Genomic DNA, 24,616 nt, shown 5'->3' with positions numbered 1-24,616 from the left:
AAAAAACAAAAAAGTAAAAGAAAAAAAAAAAAAAAAGACTGTAGCTGCATCAAGCAGGGAATCAGAGCCTTTGTCTCTGAGGCCCTCCAAAGAGTCCCTTTACTGATAGAGCTGACTCAACCATGCAATGATTATTACTTTACTAAGCTGCTTTCCCTGAGACCTTTAGTAACAAAGAGACAGAAAGTGAGATGACTTGGTCTTGTAACCAGAGCAACTGTCCTCACAAATGTACCATGCAGTGAACAAGACCATAAACAAAAGACATAGACTGCTGGGCAGATTTGAGGCTGCTTTGGTCCTGAGGGATAGGCCAACCTGAAAGGACCCATATTCTTACAGGGCCTAGGTTCTAGACATCTTAATGCATTGTACTTTCCTTGTATATGTTAAATGAGTTCTCCAAGGCATTGGGGAAAGGAGCATGGAGAGTGGATAGTGTTGAACCCAAACTGAGTATAGGGATGGACACTTGATTTATTTCCTGTAATTGTAAGGTAGACAAACTCTAACTGTCCTTTGCTTAATTATAATGGCATCTCCTCTAGGCATATTCTTTGCACAATTGGATGTTCTTATATCTGATACCATAACACATCCCTTTCGCTTCCTGCCTTGAATTACCTTGAAGATTTCCTGTCAAGTGCTATCCCATGTTCCACAGATCAGTTCTCTTCCAAGAAGCCCAAATTCAGTTCGTGACTATGTGCCCTTACCTTAGTCAAAATTCCTCTTTCGCTGACAACAACAAAAACTGGACAACAAAACCTAGAGGTTTCTTCCTGCTCTGTATCGCTGAGTCTTTCCTAGCCATCTTCAGCAGCAATCCCTCCAACCACAAGGCTAAGAAACTGATACTTTAAAATTAGCAGCCCTCTATATTAGGCCTTCAAGAACACCATGTATGGGAGCTGGAGGTGCTTTGGAAGAGGGGTAAGACATGGAAGAGAAAGCTGCTACAGATGCTGTGGCATATAAATATAGGCAAAGAGCTGTACCAGGGATTTTTGTAACCATTTGCTCTTAAGTACCAGATAGCAATGCTCTTGGGTACCAGGTAGTTACTAGCTGTACTTAAGAATGAATAAACTGAGTGTATAAGGTATTATGATTTAAGCCCTCGGGTATACAGATACTGTTTTTCAGAATCAGGACTTATACTCTTGATTTTTTCCTCATTGGGAAGGCCTCACTCCTGAATTATACAAACACCAACTGAGGCATTTGTAACTTTGAAGAGCCAGGTGACACAAGTCCTCTGGATGCAGCTAGACACCATGATGTCAAGCTTCAGTGATGTCCCTCTCTAGCTGGCTTCAGGGAGGTTTCTCTAGGACCAGTGGGGGAAAGCAAAACACTATATTCTTAAATTGTTCAAATGAAATTCATTCTTCTTGGTTAGATGTAGGCTCTCTGATATGGTTTGGAAGCATAAAAATCTTGCTTCAATTTGCAAGCAAGGGAACCTCAGACTATATGATAAAAAAATACAAAGAATACTTGTGCTACTGTAGTGTACAGGTGTGTGTGTGTGTGTGTGTGTGTGTGTGTGTGTTCAAAGCTTTTTTATGTTCAGCTATTCTCATGTTATCCAGTGCATAATGGCTTGACCTTTTATGTTAGACATGGGAAGTGCCACAAGCTATGAGGGTGGTAAAGGGCTGTACCAATCCCCCTTCCCTTCTGAAACCATCTGTTACTTCCTGACTACCTAATCAGAGAACTGTTCTCTACCTTCCATCCCAGCAAGCAATAAAAACAGCACCTCCTCCAGACAAAAATCAAGATAAAGAGGAAATGGAGGATAAGAAACCAGTTGCAGATGAATGATCTAAGGAGCTAAAGTTCCTTTGGAATTAGGGAGGTTGACAGAGAAAAGAAATCAGGCATCCCTTGTGGACCATGCAGATATGATTGGATGACTCAGGAAAATGCTGATAACACTTAAACATCTCCACCTGGAGGTTCTACGGATGGTACTTAAAACTGAATATGCCCAAAAATGCATCAGATAGCATCATCTCCTTAAGCTTTCAGAATCAAGCATCTCTTACCCATTTGGCTGAGCTGAAAGCATAGATTATTGTGCATGTGTATTCTAGGTTTTACAGTATGCTATGCCTCTGGTCTCTGACACCATTCTAAGTTGCTTATTGCTTCTTATTCTTCATCTCTTCTCACTTGGCTTATTCCCTCCAGGGTTCCTTCTCACCACTTTTTTATCCTGCAGCCTGAGGGTCTTTCTCACTTGATCTTAGCCAAAAGGCTGAGAAGCGATCTGAGGGTCTTTCTCAATTGCAAACCCAGTCTTTTCCCTCTTCTGAGTAAATTTTTCTATGCCCTGTTTTCTTTTAGGGCAAATTCCAAAGTGATCACTTGCTGCAAAGTTTCTAAGTGTTTATCAAGAGTGTCCAATCAGTATCCTGTAGGCTGTACATACCCCAAGTATAGTTATGTAGTTATGAGTATGGCTCAACACAAATACAACCATTGTGTGTGTTTTTGCATATGCATGTGTGTGTTTCTTTTGTCACTCAATTGTGATGTTCTCAAGTGTGAACTTTGCAGATGAAAACTTGTTACAGTGGGTAAAGATTGGACATACCTGGTTCTTGCTGTTTGTGTCTATTTTCTCCGATTGCATTCCTTCAAGTAGCCCATGTACCTATGTTCAGTTTATTAGCCTTCTTGTGTTTCTCCCACATTCACAGGATCCATTGAATAGCCCTCTGTATGTTTTCTACTTCCCTCTACTTTTTTTGGCTACATTCGTCTGTGCCTTGTAGACTTAGCTCCACATCTACTACTCTGGAAGTGTGCCTGAATCCCTCAGTCTGGGCTAAATGCTCTTCTGGTTCTGAGCAATGGCTAAAATGATGGGCTGAATGACTTCTTCTGTTGGGAATACAGTCCTGAACCTGGAGAATGCTAAGAAATCATATCCTATCCTGTGCTTTTAAATCTGGGCTGAACTTTTCTTGAAAATAAATAGCTTGCCTATTAGTTTGTTCTCTCCTTGCCTTTGGTGATGAGCTGGAAAGTCAAGATCTACCAAAGACTTTATTAATGCATTTTGAAGCTTTTCACTTTAATAATCCAAGTCTCAGAAATGTGTGTCTACACTTTACATTTCAATAGAGGAATGACTCAGAAAGCATGGTTTCATTTTTCTAAAGAAACTGGAATGATCTCTTTCAGAAGCCTGGGAAAATGAGGATGTAAGGGTCTAAGGGAAGGATAGGAAGATAAAACCAATGTTTACTTTGCAATAAACCGTCTCTCCCCAGGCCTTACACTAACATTTTTATCTATTCATGTCTAATAAGCTAATACTTCTAACAGGCAGTCTTAGAAGGTGGCTATTATAGCCACTATGCTGTCAGGATGAGAACGAAGTTAAGAGAAGGCAGAAATCAGTCCAAGGCAATCTGTAAGGTTGTAATTTTTAAAAGTTATTTCCCTAGTTGTATGATGCCATATTTCTAAAGAAAATATCCAGTTTGAGGACTCTAAGTAAATGAAAGAAAATGTCTCGCCAGAGATAGTTAATGGAGAAGTAAATACAGTATCCACTCTTGTTTTTGAAAGGAGAGATGCTTTCAAATACTTAAATGCAAATAAGTCTGGTATTTCATCCCAAGGAACAACAGTTGAGACATCTCATCTTCTTGGAGCCCAGATCCAGAACCTACTCAGTCAGGCCACCCTTAGCATTTCTATTGCTGCCTGCTCCCAGTTCTCAATCACCACTGACCTTCTTGACAATCATCTACACTCATAAAACTCCCTGGTGCAGGAGGGACAGTGTGCTCTGTACCTCTACAGGGAGAATGAACTTTAGATTCCAGCCCCATTGGACACTGTGGATGTTAGTTCATCCCCTCCAGGAGGTCTTGAGTCAGCTTTATCACCAACTGCACAGTATGGCCCTTTGGCTGTTTAGAATTTTATTGCTTTTCATGGTACTTGTTCCCTTAACAAATATTTATTTATTCCATCACAGAGTTCTTGAACAATGAATGTGCTGTAGTTCTGTTAACCTGCTTACTTTGTATTAATAATACCTACGAGCTATGTCCACTGCCTATCTTAGCTGTTTACATCCAGTTTCTTGTCCTTAGGGGATCAATAGGGAAAAATAAGGGAGCCTTCTAATTATCTCCCAATATTTGTTCTGTAGCCTACAACCATTTTCTCATCTCTCTATCATAATACTTGCAATATTTTACTGTAATTGTTTCTTTTTATACAGTTCTTTTCTTATCTTAAATGTGAACTCCTTGTGGGGAGTTTCTCTGCAGATGGTGCATGTATGATGAATAAATAAATAAATGAAGTGCCTATAAGGTGTAAGGAAGAAGAGAACCCTCAATACCTGGAGTACAAAGAGACCAAGGAAGTATCCCTTGTGGTGTCAGTGATTTGGTTCCAGAGCTGATCAAGGGGCTTGGTGCCAGTGAGTGCTACCCTTAGCATTCATGAAGGTGACAAGTTTGCTAAGCTTTTATTAAATGAGTGTGGAAGAAGGGGCCATCATCAGTCAGGATTTTTCTGTCTGTTATTGCAGTCATTACCTGCAATAACAACAGCACTTGTTGTGTTAGAAAATAAAGCATCAAGTTGTACACAGTGGTGCACATCTGGAATCCCAGCACTAGGGAACAGAGGAAGGAAGATTGTCAGTACAAGGTCTATATACTACAGAAAGAAACCTTGTCCCAAAATAAATCCAAATTAACAAATAGCAGTAATGACAATTAATCACACATATATAAAAAATGAGACATTTAGCCTCTTCTGAGTGTTTTCACTTCTAATTCTCCATCTTTCTTGCAATGTAACACTTCTCGATAGGAACAGGTATGCCCTTACACATCTCTCAAAGCACTTCTGTAGGTATACGTTTTTAATAGGGTGTATTTGGGGTGAAGATAACAAAAATGCATCCAATCATTTAGCAACTGTGTTTCAGAATATCTAGATAAAGCTTCCCTTGTGGAATAGAGAGATAACAGCCAAGATTTCATTACCTTGAAGTGGGCTAGGAAATAGGTATTTCTGCCAAAGGCTAGCTGGAGGATGCTTAGCGGATGGATTGACAGGTAAGAAATGGATAGATGGCTTAAATAAATAGATAGAGAACACAGTCACATTAGGGAGGCGCATGACTGTATAGAGAGAATTAGGGTTCTATAAATGGGGAAATAATATATGAATGTCTAGTTTAGTGGTTAGCTGATGGAAGAACAAATTGGCAGGCTGATGTTTGATAGCACAAAGTGGCTGGATGGACTGAAAGACTGATAAATATCTGTACCAGGAAAAGAGCAGGCAGATAGGACATTGTTATGGTATGAAGAGGAGCAGGAAAGGGCCTGGTGCAGAAGGGAAAAAAAGGTATAAAACTGGAAGAAAAAATAAGGAAAGAACTGATGGTCAGTAGCAGGATGGGGATGCCATGTCCTCACACCAAACACAGAGAGTACTACTCTTACCAGTACTAAGTGTGTGCTTGCTGTTTTGACTTAAGCATAGACACATAGCTCATGTATCGAGCTGTGTTCCTTTTCCTCAGGGGATACTGAGTCACAGAAGCTCCGGGTTAACCAATAAGAATCCCAATGCCAAAATTTTAGCTTCAGGACTTTTTCCAAAAAGCTCCTTGTACTGAGAAATGAGCTGAAGAATCTTTACCCATGCTCCACTGAACTCCCAGATCACCACAGCCCACACCCCTCAGCTTTATTTGTGAGAAGTCTAGAGAGATCTAGTAGCTGAAAGCAAAAACAAAAGAAAATAAACACATCAGAATGTTAAGAAGAAGCAATGAGAAGGTGTGTGAGTGCTGGATGCTGTCCAAGACAACATACCTACTGGAAAGGATTCACTGAAAGACAGCTTGTTGAGAACAAATTACTTTTTTTAAAAAAATGTATTATCTATTCTTTCATAAATGTAATGTGGTAATGAAGGAGAATATGGGATTTGGTGGAAAGGAAATGATGTTTTAGAAATGGCAACTTGGGAATGCCATTATAAATGGCATAGTTACCATTTATTGTACTTTTATGTATGGTAAGTCAGGCTATGAACAATAATTAATCCAGTGACACCACCATTCAAGAACAAGTAACCATCATTAATATCACCCTTGCCAATAGATGAATCCATCAGTGGAAGGAAACAGCAGGGCTGGTAAGAAAGAATGGTGGAATTGGGAGGAACCTACGTATTGTTTTAGGAAATGTCTGATTTCAATTCATTCAATGTCAACAAATAATTGAGACATGAGGCTTGAGCTGAATGTTTTGTTGTTTGTAAATAGCAAAAATATTTGCTAGTTATACAAGTGAATAGAATCCCCCATCTTTCTCTTTCTCTCTCTCTGTGTGTGTGTGTGTGTGTGTGTGTGTGTGTGTGTGTGTGTGTGTAAGAGGAGAAAGGATGAGGGAGAAAGGTGGAGCTCTACTCACATTTCTGACCACACTGACCCCCCAAAGTCTAAATCTCATAACTGCTTCATTTTTCCCCATTACTGATTTTCTAAGGGACATCCTAATGAAGAGTCCCCTAAAAGTTACAAATTTCTTCAAACTTTATTGATACACTGCACAATCACAACCATCTTGTATTCATCCTGAATTAGAAAAGGTTACAACTACAATGTAACATGCACAAAATTCAGGTAGTATATTCACCCTCAATACAATGATTGACAGAAATCAAGTCTTCAATGATTTTTTGAAAGAAAAAATAAGAAAGTAAAAGAAAAAGAACTTTAAAAGGCTGACAAAGTTATATTCTTGTATCATGTGATAAAATTTTAAAGCATCTGAACATAGATTTGTTTAGAGAATAATTGTGAAAATGGGTACACCCATTGTCCAACACATCTATTAACGGCACCATTGATAATCATATAAGTTTTTTTTTTAATCTAGAGGACTCTGAACTTGACAGATACATTTTCGTACACCCACACATTCCTCACAATTGCACTTTACATGTCACGAAAATTTCTGAATGATTAAAAATGTTCCTCTTCACTAACACAAGGGCAGCTATTACTTACCATTGTTATTATTGAGATTCTTATACTCTGCCAAATAACCTAGAATGGCCCCACAAGGATGGTGGGAAGCTCTCAATCTTTTTCCACCTAGTGGTGTGGAACAACCATGTGCCTATAAAGGGCACCACTCAGGGGAGGAGGGGCAGGAAGTCTCTTCCAAAATGCTGGAGATTGGGTTTAGCTGACTACTTTCACTGTGAAGACAACTGCATCTAATTAAGTCCACTCCACATTCCTTTGGCCTCCATATTCTGCACCTGAAGGCTAAATTGCACCAGTTCTGCTTTATCTTTTTGCCACATTTGTAATTGCAAATCTATTTCTTCTTCCTTTCATTTACTTCTCTTCTCTTAAGTAAGAAATGAAGGAAATGAGCCTGGCATTTTTACTTGTTTGCTTTCTGTGTGGTCATTAGAAGTTCTAATCATATGGCATCCTGTACAGAGTTGCCCTTCTCTTTGAACACCTGTGAGGTGCTACTGCAGCTACTTAAACGTATTTGTCTTGAAAGAAAGAGAGCAAAGCTTTGGATAATAAGGGGGGAAGCAATTGGACATGAGGATTTCTAGGAATAAGGATTATGCCAAAGAAAACCCAAATATTCTTGCTGTTGGAGAAAAATATATTTTGCCCCAAAAAGTTAAAAATAAGAATTATGTTGCTTCCTCTAATTCCAACAAGAATAGCTCTGGAGGGGAAAGGGGTATTCTGGGTATTGTCAAAACTCAGGATCAAATTGGGGGCAGATATTCCCTCACATCTTCATAAGCTATTCCTCCCTACTGTCTTATGGGACTGGTAATAGCCATACAGGCTATGAAGAATATGTGTTCTTTGTCCCTGGAAGCATCAATGAAATCATTAGTATTAAATTTCCAACTTTTCTTTATTCAGTGGCTGTGATAAACTCTCTAGGATCCTGTGTCCTCTTGGGGAGATTTCTGCTCTTTTGATAATTTTTCTATTGTAGGTATATTTGCTATTCCTTCTTGATGAGGACAACTTGACCAGATGAATATAAAAAGAGATAGTTAAAGCACAGCCTTAGTTATGAGGATCCTAGAAATCCAGACCAAACTTATGACCATATTTTGAGAACTAAATTCCCAACCTGTGAACAATAGCCCACAGCAGTGTAAAGACAGGCATGAGCCATCTTGGTGTAATGCAGATATTCCTTTCTGTCTGTTGAACACAGCTTAGCCCACTGCAGAAGAGCCACATACTTAGCTCTCTGTGTCAGAGCTGTCTATGTTTTGAAAAGTAATCCACTACATCTCCAACCTTCCCAATAAGAACAAAAAAGAAAATCCAAACACCCTTGATTAAACTTGCAGATGACTGTATCAGGCACTTGACATTAAACTACTCACAAAAACAGGCTTTGACAGAGGCAGAACACTAGCACGTTCATTGGCATACTTTGGTGGAAGAACAAATTAGCATTGGTTTGGGAAGGGGAGAAGTTGTAGAATAAGGACCTTTGCTGACTTCCTTTTATCTAATCTCTTGATTAGGTAACTTGTATTTGGTTTTCACTTAGAAAACCCACAACGTTTTACCAGCTACTTAGACTAATGGGATTCTTTTTTTCCTAACCTTATACCTTCCTCACAGCCACCCTTGGCAAGGTAAAAAAATTTGTCTAGTGGGCCTGATCTGTCCATCCTCCATGTGTAAAGTTGGAAAGGCATGTGTAAGTGTGCATGTTGTTTTTAGTAAGCAGTTGCTGTTCTAGTTGCTGCAGAGTGTTGGGAATCAGCTCCCATCACATAGAGTCATGCTTACCAAAGTCACTCAAATAGCAAGAGCTGGGGCACATTTGCTGTGAGGAAGTCACTTTCATATCTGGTACCCAGTTGCCTTTAGTCATTTCTACTTGGCTTTCTTTTTTCCAGACAGAGGAGGATTGACTGTAGCATGTGTTTCCTTCTGAAGTTTGGGTGGAGTAGGTAATCACCAGAGAAACTTCTACTATCCAGTGAAAGTAGGCACAGCAGAGATACATGATGACCCTGAGTTCATATCAACTGGGGTTCTGATGATCCAAGGTAGTGAAGAGCAATTTGGGCTTGTCCATTTCAAGCAGCACATCACCCAACACTTTTCAGTTTCCATGGCATCCACATTTCCTTTTCTCTAAAGCAACAACTGTAGTTTTAGTAGAAAACGCAAATGCCATGTTTATGTCTCATATAATGCTTGACACCAACCCAATCCCAGGTGCTGAGCGTGGTGACAGATCTGAAATTCATATATCCGACCTGTAATTCTGACTTTGTGCCTGCTCCTGATTGCTTCTGGAAGTTGGAATAAATAGACTGTTTTTGGCACATCATTTATGCTCCCAGAGTCTCATTCTTGGCAGCTCACTAGGAAATGCAGATGTCTGTTTACAGCTGGCAAGAAGAGTATTAATTTTGCTCACACCAGCTCTATCTCTTATGACAGTGCTGAGCTTTAGTATGCCAAGGAAGCCTGCATTTGTATATATGTGAATATGTATACACAGGTATATATGTCCCTACTGTGGGTATTGTATTTGTGTGGCTATGGTGCCACAGAGTTATACTGCAACAAGTGATCAGTTAAGCTCTAAGGGATGTGAACTCTAATGGAGCCCAAAGTCATTTAGTTTTTAGAGGTGGACCTGAAAAGGGTCCCTGAGGGAGGCAGGACATGTCTTTAAGAAAGTCACTGCTAGTGCTTCTTCTCAACTTCTCAGTAAGCCAGTTCCTCCAGAGAGCCCTTTGTGACCTTTAATGATGTTCATTTGAACTACAGGTTCCCTTGTTGGTTGGGTTCTTCTTTTCCCAAGAGACAATGCTGAGAGGTGGAATCAGATCTTCTTTGTACACGAGGCCTGCTTTGAACATAGGAATTTGGGGATATTTATCCCCAAAGCCTCAAGAGAAACAGCCCAGGAAAACAGTATTACTTACACTTCCCCCTCTGTTTGCCATGTTGTGTTAATCAAGTGCTTGGAAATTAAGTCAGTAGCTCAAGTGCCCTCAGCTCAGAAGAGCTTTCTGAAACAAATACCAGAGTTGTCAACACACACACCATGTAATTGGCTTCCATCAGCCCTTTGCTGGATAATTTTTAAACAATTCAAATCAAAACTGGAGTAAAAGGGAGATTCTGAGCTCTAGTTATCACACTTTGGCTGATGGACCTCTGTCTTTACATCGAAGGTATAGATATGTGTATTTTTTGGGAGGTAGGGGGGTGAGGTTCTTTCTGCTAATGAAAGCCAGCCACGAAGAAGTTTCTCCAAGTTCCTGACATGTACTTTTCTTGAAAGGCTGAGAGAAGCACGGGGTTGGTACCTTAATTTTCCGGTTGTTAAAGGAGAAATGCAGCATAATCAAGGCTTCTCCAGGGCTGCCCTGTCTCCTGAGAAGGTGGCTCAGGGAACAGCCTCTCTGAAAATCATGAGTGACTGATCTTTAGATTGCTACTTTGGTCCATCTGTTCACAAGGTTTAATTTGGGTGGATGGGTTACTGCATTCCCAAGGATCCATGGCATAGGAAATTGTTCTTCTGGGTAGTTAGCCAGAAACATCACTGGCTTTTCACGTAAGAAGTTACTAGCGAATTTTGAAGGTAGCAATGTCTATTGATGGTAGTGAAAAAATGGAGATAGTGGCACAGACATAATATGATTAGAGATTAATATGGGATAAATTGCTAATGTGTAGTGGAAAGAGAAAAAGAATAATTAGACAAATAGAGCCAACAGATTATAAGAAAGAAAGACAGGTGTGTAGAACTAGATGGAGATATAAATCAATTGAGTAACTGAATAATAGTATGATTGCTTTGATAGCTTGATATAATTAGTCAGCTATTGATCAGTTTTTTATGAGTTGCAACATCATTTTAAGGGAAGTACTACTCTACATAGACTTCCCTTATGTGTTTACTCGACTCCTAAATTTGTAGCGTTGGGTACATGTATAGTTTCACAGATAGTGGAAAAAAGCAGATAGAGCAGAATGTTCAGAGAAGATGGCAAATTTTTACATATGTATGTTTTTGTGTGCACATTTAAGGTTATAGTTAGACAACTTCTTAGAAAGAAAAGGTATGAAGCCTAATGGGATAGATGATATTAGCATCGGGATAAGGATATGCACTTTTAAAACTGTCTTATTGAAAGCTTAAGGGTCAAAGAAAATAAGACATGTAGATGCAACTCTTATTGTGCACTGCATTATGAGCCAAGGTGTACCTTCAGGGTACTTGTCATGGGACATTTTTTAGCTCATTTTATGGTGTATGTGTTTGTGTGTGTGTGTGTGTGTGTGTGTGTGTGTGTGTGTGTGTGTGTTAATGGTGGTAAGAAGAGAAGTAGAGAAAAGGAAGGCCATGGTAGCAGGAATAGATTCCATTTTGGGGCACAGCAATTAATGATTACCCTACCCTTGGTAGAACCCTGCTCATCCCAACCCCCAGCCCCATTCATTCAACCAAAAAGAAAAAGGAAATAAATTTGAAAATCCCAGAAATCAAATCAAAAATCAAAATAGTCAAGAAGAACAAAAACAAAAACAAAAAGAAGCCCAAACTGGTTTGCTCTCCGCAGTGTAGATTAAAGTCTGTGATATGGAGAAGCAGGCGATGCTCAGAGGACCTAGGGTTTCTTATCAAAACTTGATGAAGAAGTGGGCAAAGAAGGTCCCTGAGAGCCAGAGACAAGCCAGTGCTCTAGAGGCTGAGTTTACACCATCAATCACTGCTCCAGGCCCTGTGTAGGAAAAAAAAAAGACAGATTCATTAGCATGTATCCTATAGGACACCATATTCACCCCTGACAAGCCAATGCAAGTCATGCTTCTCTACAGCAGTAATCCCAAGTCCCACCCCTACCCACTGTGTCCTTCTAAGTTTACAGAGCCAGAAAATGCCCAGTGAGAAGATGGAACACTAACGGGGGACTTTATGAGTTGACTTCACTACCACCACCTCCTCTGAAAATTTGAGAATAAAAAATATGACAGTGAGTTGATGACAGTCACTTAAGTACATAAGCCCAAGATCAGGGGAACAGATAGGGCTCTATACTAAGCTAAGGCATGATGGACCCCTTCCGTGCCTGTAAAAATCCTCTTTCCATGGAAATGGACTCTAGTATAGACAGGATTAATCTGGAACTAGACAGGCATGGGCAAGAAGGAGAGGGTCCCCAGGGTAAGAAGCAAGCATACGAGAGAGAGAAATAGAGATATTTTGTAATAGAAGTCTAGATGGTGACTTCATCCTCTGTATATGCAATCTGGGTATTTGGAGACCCTTCTCAAAGCTGTTAAAAAATGGTAACCAAAGACTGTGAGTCGGTATATCTCAGCCACCAGTGCTGGCTCTGATATATCCACAAACAAAACTCTGCATCCCCAGAACAAACTATCACCCTATGGGTGGCTTAGTTTGAATGAATTCTTCTGTTTTCTTTCTTTTTTTTTTTCTCTTCTTCCTCTGGCCTTACAGAATCACATACATTCCACAGGAAAATAAAAGCCCAGAGTCATGAATCAGGCTCTTTTACCATGCTTCAGAAAGACAAACTGTCAACTATACTTCTGGCCTCTTGCCTAAGTTCAAAGGCACCTTGGGAATGTATTGAACCCTGTCTCTCTGGCTCTTCCATTTGCAAACACTTAGAGTTGTAAGAAAGATTCTTCTCATAAGCAGCTCACAAGCAAATGTGCCCCAGGACATGCAACATAGCAGGTCATCAAAGGAGTGAAAGCCACAGAGATGCCTCCATAGGATCAGAGACAAAAGGGAAGGATAAATGGACAGACAGTGTAGCTCTCGACACACCTACTCCACCAACAACTCAATGAACTCTTCATTGCCTCTTTTGGGAAGCAAAATGACCTGTCAGAAAAGCTTTTTTAAAAGCCAAGGATCTTCTTGGACCAAAACCAAATCATTGACTTGTCTATCAATCTATGTCATAGCCTTACCTAAGGAGGGGTAGGTTCAGATCTGTTCTTACGAATGTCTAAGATTAATTTAGCAATGTGAATGTAGCTCTTCCTTTCTCAAGAATTACAAAACAGGTAAATTTCCCCTTAACTTGCAACATATGCAATATTCTTAAAGACTAAAATATGATATTTATTTGATGATAGCTTGAAATTTGGCTTGTTCTCTTCTGTATATTTACTATGGAGTATTCAAATACATCAGCAGGAGCCATACTATCATAGTGCTATATAACCTAGGGAAACCAAAAATATTTGTAAAATTAGCCTGATTCTGGGATGTCAACACATCTCCTCATTTATAGTTATTTGTCTGTAGAATATAAGTTTGAAAATGTTCAAGTTGAAGATCAATGTAGTTCTCATATTGTGTCAGGGATGGGTCAGGAATGGCCAGTCTTTCAACATAGTCTGAGTTGACCTCAAACCTGTGATTCACCTGCTACAAATAAATAGGTTTATAATGAATTTAACAATTCAGATTGCTAAAGGCTGTGTGTTTCTTTACAAGTTTCTCCCTAAAGTGGCATCTCTATAATGCACAGCTGTACCTCAGCATCTTTAGTATCCTGTTCCAGAAGCCACTATGTATACAAAATAGTCAGATGTTCAAGCACCTTAGGTAAAATGTAACCTGGCATATATTCTCCTGTATTCTTAAAATCAGTACTAGATTATTTGTGACATGTAATTCTATGTAAAAGCTGTTACATTGCTTGCAGAATAACAGTTTCTCCCTTCCTTCTAATTATCTTCTTCTTTCTCCTCTCCTTCCTCCTATTCTTCCTCCACTTTCTTCCTCTTCTTCCTCACTCTCTTTTTCTTGTCTTGGGGTTTGGTCTTTGCATATGCTAGACAACCACTCTGCTAGTGAGCAGCATGTCAGCATGAACACACAATTGTCAATGTGCATTCGGTTGAATCTAAAGATGCAGAATTTGTGGACACTGAAGAGTAGTCACATACACATATACTTTTGTTTAAAAGTATATTTGATTATACATATATAGGTAATGAAACTTCTATATTGTATATATAAGACTAGTTATATATGTCTATATATGCAAGCATATGTATACTTCTGCTTAGCTCATTTACTATGTTGTTCTTAACTTGGAAAACAATTGAACCCCATGTTCCACTCTCAAGAAAGGGGTGGTTAATGTGGGAGGCATGATTGGATGTATCTAGTTGAAGCAAACCATAAAAGAGGAAGAGATAGAGACAGAAGGATGTGCAACCCTAAAGAAAAATTCATGTTTCTGGTGGTGTGGGTGAGATGCTTGGGACTCACTGGATAGAGAACTAAAAACATGTTTTTGATTTTGCTTTTTTCCTCTTTTGAGTATTCCAGAGTGGAAACCATGGGGATGACTTAGTAAATCCACAGAATGCTTGGCATGATGAACATAATAGAGATGGTGTGTTTATATCATGTTCTATATGGGGCAAGCATGATCCAAAAGGGTAAGCACATTAATATGCTTTTACTATTAAAACAAACCCTAAGATATACTGTCATTTCTAGTTCATAAACTGATGAACTAAGGAGCAGAACAGTTACACATCTTGCCTAGGTTCATACAGTCTGTACACCTGGAGCTGAAATAGACCCAGTCACTATCCGCAAACACTGTGCATTGGTTCTGACAGTCCTTCTTACTCCCTGATGAAAAGGACTCTTCATGTCTCCAGGTATTTCATCACCATAAGACGATGGGATTAATTGACTGAGAACTAGATTATATGCCTCAGAGATCACTAGCAGAGTGCCTTATTTCTGAGGTTTGGGTTTCCCATCTGCAAACAGAGAAGAGGTAATGTGCAGTGGGCTCTAAAGCTCCATTTCTATTTTTTGAGTCTATGGAGACTGTTCCTCTGGTGCTAGGAGGGACAGCTGTTAAGCAGCCAGACAGCCTTCAGTAGGGACTACAAGCACTGCCGTGTGGCTTTTGATACCCTTGCATGACTGTCCCCTCCTAACACAGCAAGAGACTTAGAAACATGCCTAGACCTTATCACTTTCCTCCATTTTTGGCTCCAATTTCAATGCAGCTCCAGGGAGCTGCTTCTCTATTTAACAAGCAAGACAAGCACCTGCTTGGTGTATCAGGTGATATCATAATTTACAACTAAAGCGCCTTTGGTTAATCAGTCAATGAAAAGTGGGTATTACAGCCCAATAATTAATCTAATACACCATGATACAGACTGAAACCTACATTTTTTTCCCTCATACAAATCTTGGACACATCTGAGATTTGGCTGCTGGTCCAAAGAGGAAGAATGGTGCTCTACAGGATGGCTCTGAGGCTTTGTTGCAGAGCAGGCAGGCAGTGGCTCATATCCATGTACTTCTATGTTGGAGGGCTGTGAGCTGAAAAACATCTGCAATGAGCTGCTTCTTAAATTGTGTCCTTACAGTAACACTGCTTGACTAAGAATAATAAAAAACAAAAACAAAAACAACAAAAAAAAAAACGGTAACAGAATTGGGTGGCTACTCCTAGGCTCCTATATGTCACAGTCAGTTTGCTGATTTAAGTAATTGTTTCCTTGTGCCAGAATATGGAAAGGAACAGATTGATATTGTTTAATCAACATGGGATGTATTCACCTGTGATGTGTTTGGGTGCACCTTAATACCTTAAGATGGAGTTGGCTGTTGCAATATACAAATAGTTCAGTGAATCTGTTGAGTGGATCTATGCTTCATGGAGCTAGATAAATTCCCTCACTCTGAGTTTGGTGATGGCTGCACAGACAACTCGAGAGTCTTAAACCTTCACTTATATTCTGGCTTCTTCAACTGCCAGCTGCATAGGCTTCTCCAGACACAGGATAGATAACACCAGTTTTAACTTTAACAAATATGATAAACGATTGGACTGATGTCAAGATTTTTTTTCTTTGTTAGAATGATTATTAGTGGCAATAGCTTGGAAGTGAGTTTTCATCTACAACAAGACTCTATGATTTGGAAAAAGAAGACAAAGTTTCAGTGCTGTACTCTGATCTAGCAAAGGGGCACTGAGGTGTGCCTATAGAAAGACTGATAGTCTGAAGGAAAGGTATGACTACATAATGGGTGAAGAAACAGGTCCACGGAATCATGGATAGTGAGGCTTTCAAGTAGCAATTGGTGAAAGATTTTGGGGTATTTTGTTTCCTTGGGCTCTCTACCTTGACTGTTAGGTTTAAATTTGCTTTGAGCTAGAGATGTTGATAACTCACAAGTGTAAGTCATCCACTTAAGTTTGGAGTCAGAGCAATTTAAGTTTACAACCTGATGCTGCCTTCGTACTGATATGGCCTCTGATGAGGTACTTTGTGCCTTTCTTGTTGCAAGTTGAAATAATTACATGGAGTACAAGGATCCCAGTAGTTAAGACAGTGCCCAGGACACAGTAGTCATGCTATTGATGTAACTGTTGCTGTGGATTGATGTTTTCACCCCCAGCCTTTGCTAAGAAGTATGTTGGGCTTCGAGTAAAATTTTGGTATGGATGAAGAAAGAGTTTAATGGTCAGAGTGACCAGGGCTGAGAGATGCCATTGCACATAAAGAATTCAGAGAATGCTCAGTAACAAGGGTGAGGGGAGAGGGTCCACACCCACACTTTTCATCCAAGTACAGAAAAGGATATTGATCTCAAGTAACCGTCAGACAGGTCACAATAAATACTAAATGTCTAATATGCAATTTTTTTTGAAAGACAGCCACAGACTCTACTTTCAAATAACCTATATTCTAGTGGCAGTTCCCTCTTTGTCTAATTTCTTTTTCTTCTGACACTGGAGATTAAACCAAGGGCTTTTTACATGTCAGCCAACTCCTCTGACACTGATATATCCCCCAAATGCAACTCTTTTCTTTTTGCTTTAAGTTACTGTTGAGACAAGAGATCACTGGGTTGTCTAGTGTGCTGGATAGTTTCATGTCAACTTGACACAAGCTGGAGTCATCTGAGAGGAGGGAGCCTCAGTTAAGAAAATATCTCCATAAGATCAGGTTGTAGGCAGGCCTGCAAGGCATATTTTTAATTAGTGATTGATGGGAGAGGGGACAACCCATTGTGGGTAGTGGCACTCCTGGGTCGGTAGTTCTGGGTTCTATAAGAAGGCAGGCTCATCAAGCCATGTGAAGCAAGCCAGTAAGCAGCACTCATCTGTGACGTCTGTACCTGCTTCTGCCTCTAGGTTACTGCCCTGTTTGAGTTCTTGTTCTGATGTCCTTTGATGATGAACAGTGATATGGAAGTAAAAACAAAATATGGTCTTTCTTCCCCAAGTTGGTTATGGTGTGTCATCACAATAAGAGAAACCCTAACACATCTGGGTTGACACTGTACTCACAGTAACCCAGGCAGTCCTTGAACTCATGCTTGGGACTTTCCCACGTCAGAGCTGGAATTACACATATGCACTCATAAATCTGTTTTCTTCTTTCTTCTTCTTCTTCTTCTTCTTCTTCTTCTTCTTCTTCTTCTTCTTCTTCTTCTTCTTCTTCTTCTTCTTCTTCTCCTCCTCCTCCTCCTTCTCCTCCTCCTCCTCCTCCTTCTTCTTCTTCTCCTCCTCCTCCTCCTCCTCCTCCTCCTCCTCCTCCTCCTTCTTCTTCTTCTTCTTCTTCTTCTTCTTCTTCTTCTTCTTCTTCTTCCTTCTTCTTTCTTCTTCTTTCTTCTCCTTCTCCTTCTTCTTTAAACCCTTAGAGATTTTGGGGAGAAATCCATTTGGGACAAATAACCCTACATTCTTTGTGTCCCAAGAACAGCCAACTTGCTGAATAGTAGTATATGAAGACAGTTTGAAAGACAGAACTAAACTTTGTTTCTGCCTCTGTTCCTGCCTCTGTTCCAAACCAGCAGAAAGACTTTGATGAAAACAGCTAAGTTTTCCAAAAGGAGAATCTTTAATGTATAAAGTGGTTTCTCTACCTTATAGGGTGATCCTGGGGTTTATTTGAGATATCCTTTAGATACACTTAACGGATGGGTACAGGCAAGGTGATGGGGACTAGGGTGGTATAGAGGGATGGGTACTGCTTTCAATAATGAAATCCTGTGTAAAATACCAGCTCCTCAAAGACTGTCAACTATAACTGAAAGCCAGGTTGGCAAGTAAGTGACTCTGTCCCTGTTGGAGAGTCCCAGGGAGGCTGCTGTCCACATGAAAGCTTTCCAATGAAGAATACCCTTCCTGAAGACATGCCTCAAGAAGCTCAATTCTTCCTTTGGGCCAATTCTGCCTTTAAGAAATCATCTCTGTTCATAGTTATCAATGACTCAGTTCAATGAGATTCATTGCCACAAATACCAAGCTTCATTAAATATCCTTTTCAGGGATAAATTGACAGTAATTATGCCTTTTCCCATTATTCCATCCCTTCCTCCTTTACCCTCTTGAATGCTAAAAATTAATTGCTTTCTTCATGCCAGAAGTTGAGAATCTTTGAGAAATCAAAGCTGAAATGAGAATGCAAAGGCACAAAACAAACCATGAATGATACTATACCTAGGGGACAGATGTGCAGACAAGTTGAAGTTAGTTTTTAGCATACATAAGAAAAGAAAGGCTCAGTGGTAGCATGTTTTTGTAGCATGTAGACAGCCTAGGGTTTGACCTACATATAGCAAATACATACACACATGTATATTAACATACAGAAAAAGGAACTAGAGAGACAATTGCAAAGAGACAGATTACAGAAATACAAAATGATAGAAAAGTCCATTGGCACATATCATAGTATGGCCAGATAAATTAGGACATATCCAGACTCGAAGTTCAGCCAGGGATGATGTGTAATGCACAAACAACCACAAAATAAACAAACCAGAAACCCCCAAACAAAACAAACAAAAACAAAAACAAAATAAAAACAAGGTCTCTCTTCGAGAGTTTGTTGAGTTAAAGTGAATAAATATTGGACTATCAAGAATTAAATTTGATTGGTGGTATCTATTGGAATTGAGCCATGTTGACAAAATTAGAAAGGGACCACAATCCTGGCCACCTGTAGAGTAGATATGTTCTGGGTCACTCAAAGGTGACTCACCTCTGTCCAGACCATCACCTGATAAAGTATCCAGATTCACCAACAGGAGCCCTCTGACTAGATAGAATCTGCTTCCTAAGATGTTTCAAAGCTTAAATGTAAGGTACATTATATATGATAAAGGTACAAGTATTATGCTTTTGTGTTCCCTTTCTCTTTGCAAATTTTAAAGGAAATTTGGCATCTTTCATCAGTAATGGTTGAATAAGTAGCTGCAATTCTATTAAAATGGAAGGCAGGAGGGTGAACACATTAAACACACACACACCACACACACACAAAGAAACAAACCCCACAGGCAAGTAGAACTTGTTGCTAACATGGGTGATCAAGGAAATCTCTGAAATCTAAGGAGCTACAGTTTTGTTCTGCAATCGGGATGGGTTTATGAATGCGATTATGAACCACACGACCTTCCTAATGAGGAACCAAAAGGATAATGATGTTCGTGGTGATTAAAAGAGGAGCAGGGAAATCTAATTAGAGGATGTGTGCGCTGCACTTGTTGGCGAAACATAAACCTATTTTCAGCAGTGCTGACTGATGAAGGCACATTCCTCTTCAAAGAGCTTTCTCTCCATTGTCTTTAATTACAGTGGAAAAAATATGGCACTGTGTTGTTTTACAAGTGAAATTAAACGAGGTTTTGTGGTAAGCAATGACAGGCAGGTAAGGAGGCAAACCCAGCAGCCATCTTTGTTTTGTTCTCTTTCCACACCTTATTCCATGCTTGCCACAAAAGACAACAGCTTAGCAAGTTACTATCAGAAGTTAATTCAAATCTGTAAGCACATTACAAACCTGAGAGAGGGAAGACTTCCTTCTAAGCTGTGTGCCTATGCTGACATCAGCACAGGCTGGGTACTCACTGTTACATTTGAAATGCTTAGGCTAATAGCCAGATGTCAATGATTCACAGAAAGGAGGTGGGGGTGCGAGCCAGTGACAAGGAACCTCATCAGGAATGAAATGTGAAATGTCTGCATTTTTCCCCCTAATATGTTGACATTTTGCAGGTTGGGAAAAATATAAATGATTACACTGCTGTCATCAGCCAAAAGCAATGGTATTTCTCTCTGACTCACTCTCTCCCACCTGGATTTAAACTGTGGATTTGTAAAATAAAAAATCATATACGTTATCAGCAGGAAATGGGCAGATATGTGCAGTTTTTGATGTGTTTGCAAGGATGTCTTCCTAAAGACTGAATTGGAATATTTGATGCAGTCTTCTGCAGAAGGAGCATGGGGTGGAAGCGGGGGTACATTTCAAATTAGAATCTGGCCATATGGATTGCAGGAATGCAAGGGAAAATCAGAAAAATAGTGATGTGGCTCCCCTGCAGGAGAAGTAAGTGTCCTTTTGAGCATCTAGCAGCCCTTTGTTTGGCAAATGGGTTTAAATGAATAGAGGCTATAACTGATGCCCCCATTGACTGCAAGATTTATTTACTAATTCAACAAACATTTGCTGGGCAACAACCATTGCAAGACATGGAGTTACATCCTCTAAGTGCAGAAACAAATACAAACAGAATACAAGCCTAAGGGCATGCCACTACAGGAACCTGAAGATGAGGGATTGGCTCTTCTGTGAGGCTCTGAAATGCTCTGCAAATAAGCTGCCATGGAACACACACTTGGAGGATTAGTGTGACTTTATCAGGCAGAAAAGAGGGCAAATGCTTGTGCGCGTGACCCTCCAACATGTGGGAAGAGATAGAAGATATATGGATTGGAAAGAAACATGGGATTATGTCTAGTATTGCTACTTGCGTGATAGAATGTCTACCTGGGGAACTTCTGTCATACCATTTACATTCTCAAAGCTCTAGGCTCTTCTTCTATAAAACGGAAATAATCAGAACTTCCTGACAATAGATTATTAGGTTCTTAAGGCCTTGTATGGCTGACACTGAGAACTTTTTCATTCCTGGAGTGTGGAACATACATTTTATTAGGATGGCCTCTATCTGTTTATATGCCATCAGAAGTTCTGTTTCTCCTGATTGCTCATCTTTGTTACAGTTGTTGGCACTATCGGTGTACAGTAGGTACTAATAAGATGTTTGTTGGCTAGATGAATTAATACATTGAGAGAAGCACACTGAGTATAGGCTTAGCTGATGGGAACTGGAGGATGCAGAGCCTTGTGATTGCTCAGGTGGAGGGAGGGAAGGATCAGCAAGGCTGTAAAACAGGCTGATCTCTGAATATTCACAGCCTCAGCGGAATGCTTTTCTAGTAAGAAGGAAAAATTCCTTTAGCTACTAAAATGACAAAGTCCCTTTGGGGTTTGTGACAAGCCAGTTGGGAGGGGCTACTAAAGAGAAGGAAACCAGTGGGAAGATGATCACCCTGGTCAGATATACAGTGTAGTACATAAACAAGACAAGTGGGTTGGGGGAGGGACAGTGAAGTCCATTGTCCAAGGTTAATAGGAATAGAAGCCAAAATTAGGGTTGAAGGTTCTAGTAACAGGGTACAACTAGAACATAATGCACATACTGAATTGGACTGGGGGGACCAAAGGAAAGAAGCAAGAGTAGCTCTTTCTCCTAAGAATGAAGGAAAAAAGTAGGGTATAGCTCAGCTTTCAAGAGCCTTAAAAGTACAGAACCATAAGTAAGACTTGCTCTATGCCTGCCACTTTTTTATGGGCGTAAGATTCTCTAAATAACTTGCTTACGTGTCACACTCCCAGGACTATTCATCAAGACTTTGATTAAGTGGTTCCAGATTAAGGCTCACACATTTGCATTTTTAAGAATCCCCAAGTAATGCAGGCTTGGAAATGTAGCTCCTATGATACTTGAAGACACAGATGACCTCTCCTGCCCTCACTGTTATCCACCCTTGAGACTGACTTACAGGGCTTATGTAAAGGAGCCAAGGGCAGACAAGGTGGATAGGTAAGAAGGATGCTATATCATGCTGATCTTAGGACTCAGAAGAAAGCTTTGGAACACAGAACATAGGGGCAAGGAGGGTGAGGGGATCTGGAATAAGAAGAATCAGGATGTTATGAAGGAGAGAGATCTTGAGACACTGAGGTAAATGGGGCTTAAGGAAGTAAAAGATGCAAATCCTGATATAAGGAGGCCCTTGGAGCACATGCTAGAAAGAATCCTTGGGTCTTCTGTGCTTCCATTTCATAATGCCTCTGGAGCCACTTGCCTAGAGAGTGGCTGTTCAGGACACTTTGATAACGAAGCAGAAAGAGAAGACACAAGCTGTCATGTATAAGACTCAGTGAGAAGGCAGGATCTTTGAACCAAGGTTATGTGGGGCATGGTGTAAGGGCAGGGGTATTGTGTGCAGCATGGTATCAGGGCAGTGTGGTACAGGATGTGAGGTAACCCTGTACAGGGAATAGTGTGGGGCATGGTATAAAGGCAGAGACTTTGAATCAGAGTTGTGTGGAACCTAGGGTGAATGCAGAGGTATGTTCCAGGGCACTGAGGGCTTTGCCCACAAATGCTGCTGAATTGCTTGGACAGGAAACAGGAGCTAGTCACTGCTAGAGTTAGTTGAAAAACCTTGAATGTATAAATTCAGTCTGCTATGCAGATTTATTCCAGCCATTAAGGAGCCATTACAAAGAAGATAGGGGTTTGGTGACTAGGTCTCTAGAAGCTTCTAGTAGACTATAGGCATAATGGCTGTGAGGGTACTGATATTTCACATGAGGAAAAATCCCAGAGCCCAGCTGTTGTTTTAACTGAAGTGTTTGTAATGACAAGAGTCCAGTGAGTTGTCCCTATGCTTGATATTTAACTTTTAAACTAATTTGTGTTCCTACAATTACACAGGTGATATGTGAGAAATCTAGTTTTCTTTCTGCACCATCTTTTGACTTTGTGTGCATTTGCTATCCCTCTCTCCTGCAAGTTCCAATAATGTTTCTGTTCATGTCTCATTAAGCACATCACACTGCAGTACTGGATGAAATTAGGCTCCAAATCTTCCTTCTTCACACTCTAAGGACAGAGGGACAGGGCCTCTTACTCATAGCCAAGAGGAGGCCGAGTAGTTGGCATGCTGCTGGAAAGTAAGAGACTCCCATAAGAGACAAAATTGTGGCCAAGAAGCTGAGCTGGGCCACTGCCTGCTATACATAGGGTTGACAAGATTTCAAGAGGCCTAGGCTGCCTCTTGTGTAGATGAGTAGACTACATGTACTCAATAAAACTAACAAACAGACACAGTATTCTGCTTTTCTAACACTTAGGAGGTTAGCCACCATCTCTAAGGTTCTAGATTATATCCCATATTGGCAGAGACCATATGTGATGGTTTGAATGAAAATGGCCCCACAGGCTCATAGGCAGTGCAAAAATAGGGAGTATGGCCTTGTTGGAGGAAATGTATTACCTGGAGGAGGCTTTGAGATTTCAAGTACTTAAGCGAAGCCCAGTATCACTCTCTCTTCCTACTGTTTACCAGTCTACATGTAGAATTCTCAGGTACCTCTCCAGCAGCTGTCTACTTGCATGCCACTATGCTTCCTGCCATGATGACAATGGACTAAACCACTGAACTATAAGCCAGCCCCAATTAAAGGCCTTATTTGTAAGAGTTACTATTGCCATGATGTCACTTCAATAGAAATCCTAACTAAGATACTATCCTTTGGAAAGACTCTTGTATTCCCATTGTTTCTCAGATTCAGAACAGAGACATACACCTAAAACCAAGCAAGCCATGAATCTCCTCTGCTCTTGTACATTACTCTGCTAAGCTCTTCGGAGCTGACCACATCGTGTCAGGTCTGTCACACTAGATCTCAGTTCTCCTTGCTGCCATAACTAATTTTTTTCTCTGCATTTTGCTCCTCCTTTACCAGCTCTGAGGATGCCTGGACCCAAACAGAGTTTGTGATGTAGTGTGCTATTTGGTTGGCCTCTGCCTGAAGCTTTGACTCTGATGAGAAAGAAGCATTGCACAGTGTCACCAACCACTTACTAGGATGATCACCCACTCTCTAGGTTTTGTTCACTTTTTCCAGTTGTTTAGTCCTTGTAGCCTTTCCTCTACCCACTGTTTCTATAATCTTGCATGTTTTGTTTTGTTTTTTTAATTTTTTAAACTTACTTCTATCCCACTCTTTTCTGGGTTTCTGCTTTTTCATGTAGTGTGTGAAGATAAGCATGAAGACTTGGGACCAGAGAGGCAGAGTCAAGGGAGACTCTCAAATACCAGATATAGACCAGACATAGCTTGTGAAAGGTGACACAAATACATATCTAGGCTTTGCATATGTGCCTGGAAAGTATGAATATACAGGTTATAGATGTGAAAGTTGGCTTTCCAAAGAGTTGGCCTTAGGGCAGATGGGTAAAGGGAGAATCTGGTGTGAGAGTTAACTCAAGTAGACACCTTGTTGATATGTGATTCCATACTAACTGGCCTCAAGCATCCTCCATGGGCTGAACTAAAGTAAAACTTAAGAACCACAGAAAGAGGCCCTAGACATTAAAATATCTGGCTCAAGTTA

At 40.2% G+C, this 24,616-nt stretch overlaps 1 protein-coding gene across 4 annotated transcripts in view; it reads right to left on the bottom strand.

The window, feature by feature from the left end:
• Positions 1-6,574: 6,574 nt before the first annotated feature.
• The window catches only part of Opcml (opioid binding protein/cell adhesion molecule like), a 514,267-nt gene continuing 496,225 nt past the window's right edge, over positions 6,575-24,616 (bottom strand). For all 4 annotated transcript variants that reach the window (XM_031344917.1, XM_031344916.1, XM_031344913.1 and 1 more), the window contains one exon: positions 6,575-11,823. In XM_031344917.1, the coding sequence (XP_031200777.1) occupies positions 11,723-11,823 (101 nt within the window). In that variant the 3' untranslated portion in view covers positions 6,575-11,722. The remainder of the gene's footprint in view (positions 11,824-24,616) is intronic.

Source organism: Mastomys coucha, unplaced genomic scaffold (assembly GCF_008632895.1).
Source record: "Mastomys coucha isolate ucsf_1 unplaced genomic scaffold, UCSF_Mcou_1 pScaffold23, whole genome shotgun sequence".
Classification (NCBI taxonomy): Eukaryota; Metazoa; Chordata; class Mammalia; order Rodentia; family Muridae; genus Mastomys; species Mastomys coucha.
This window is presented reverse-complemented; position numbering and strand designations above follow the sequence as displayed.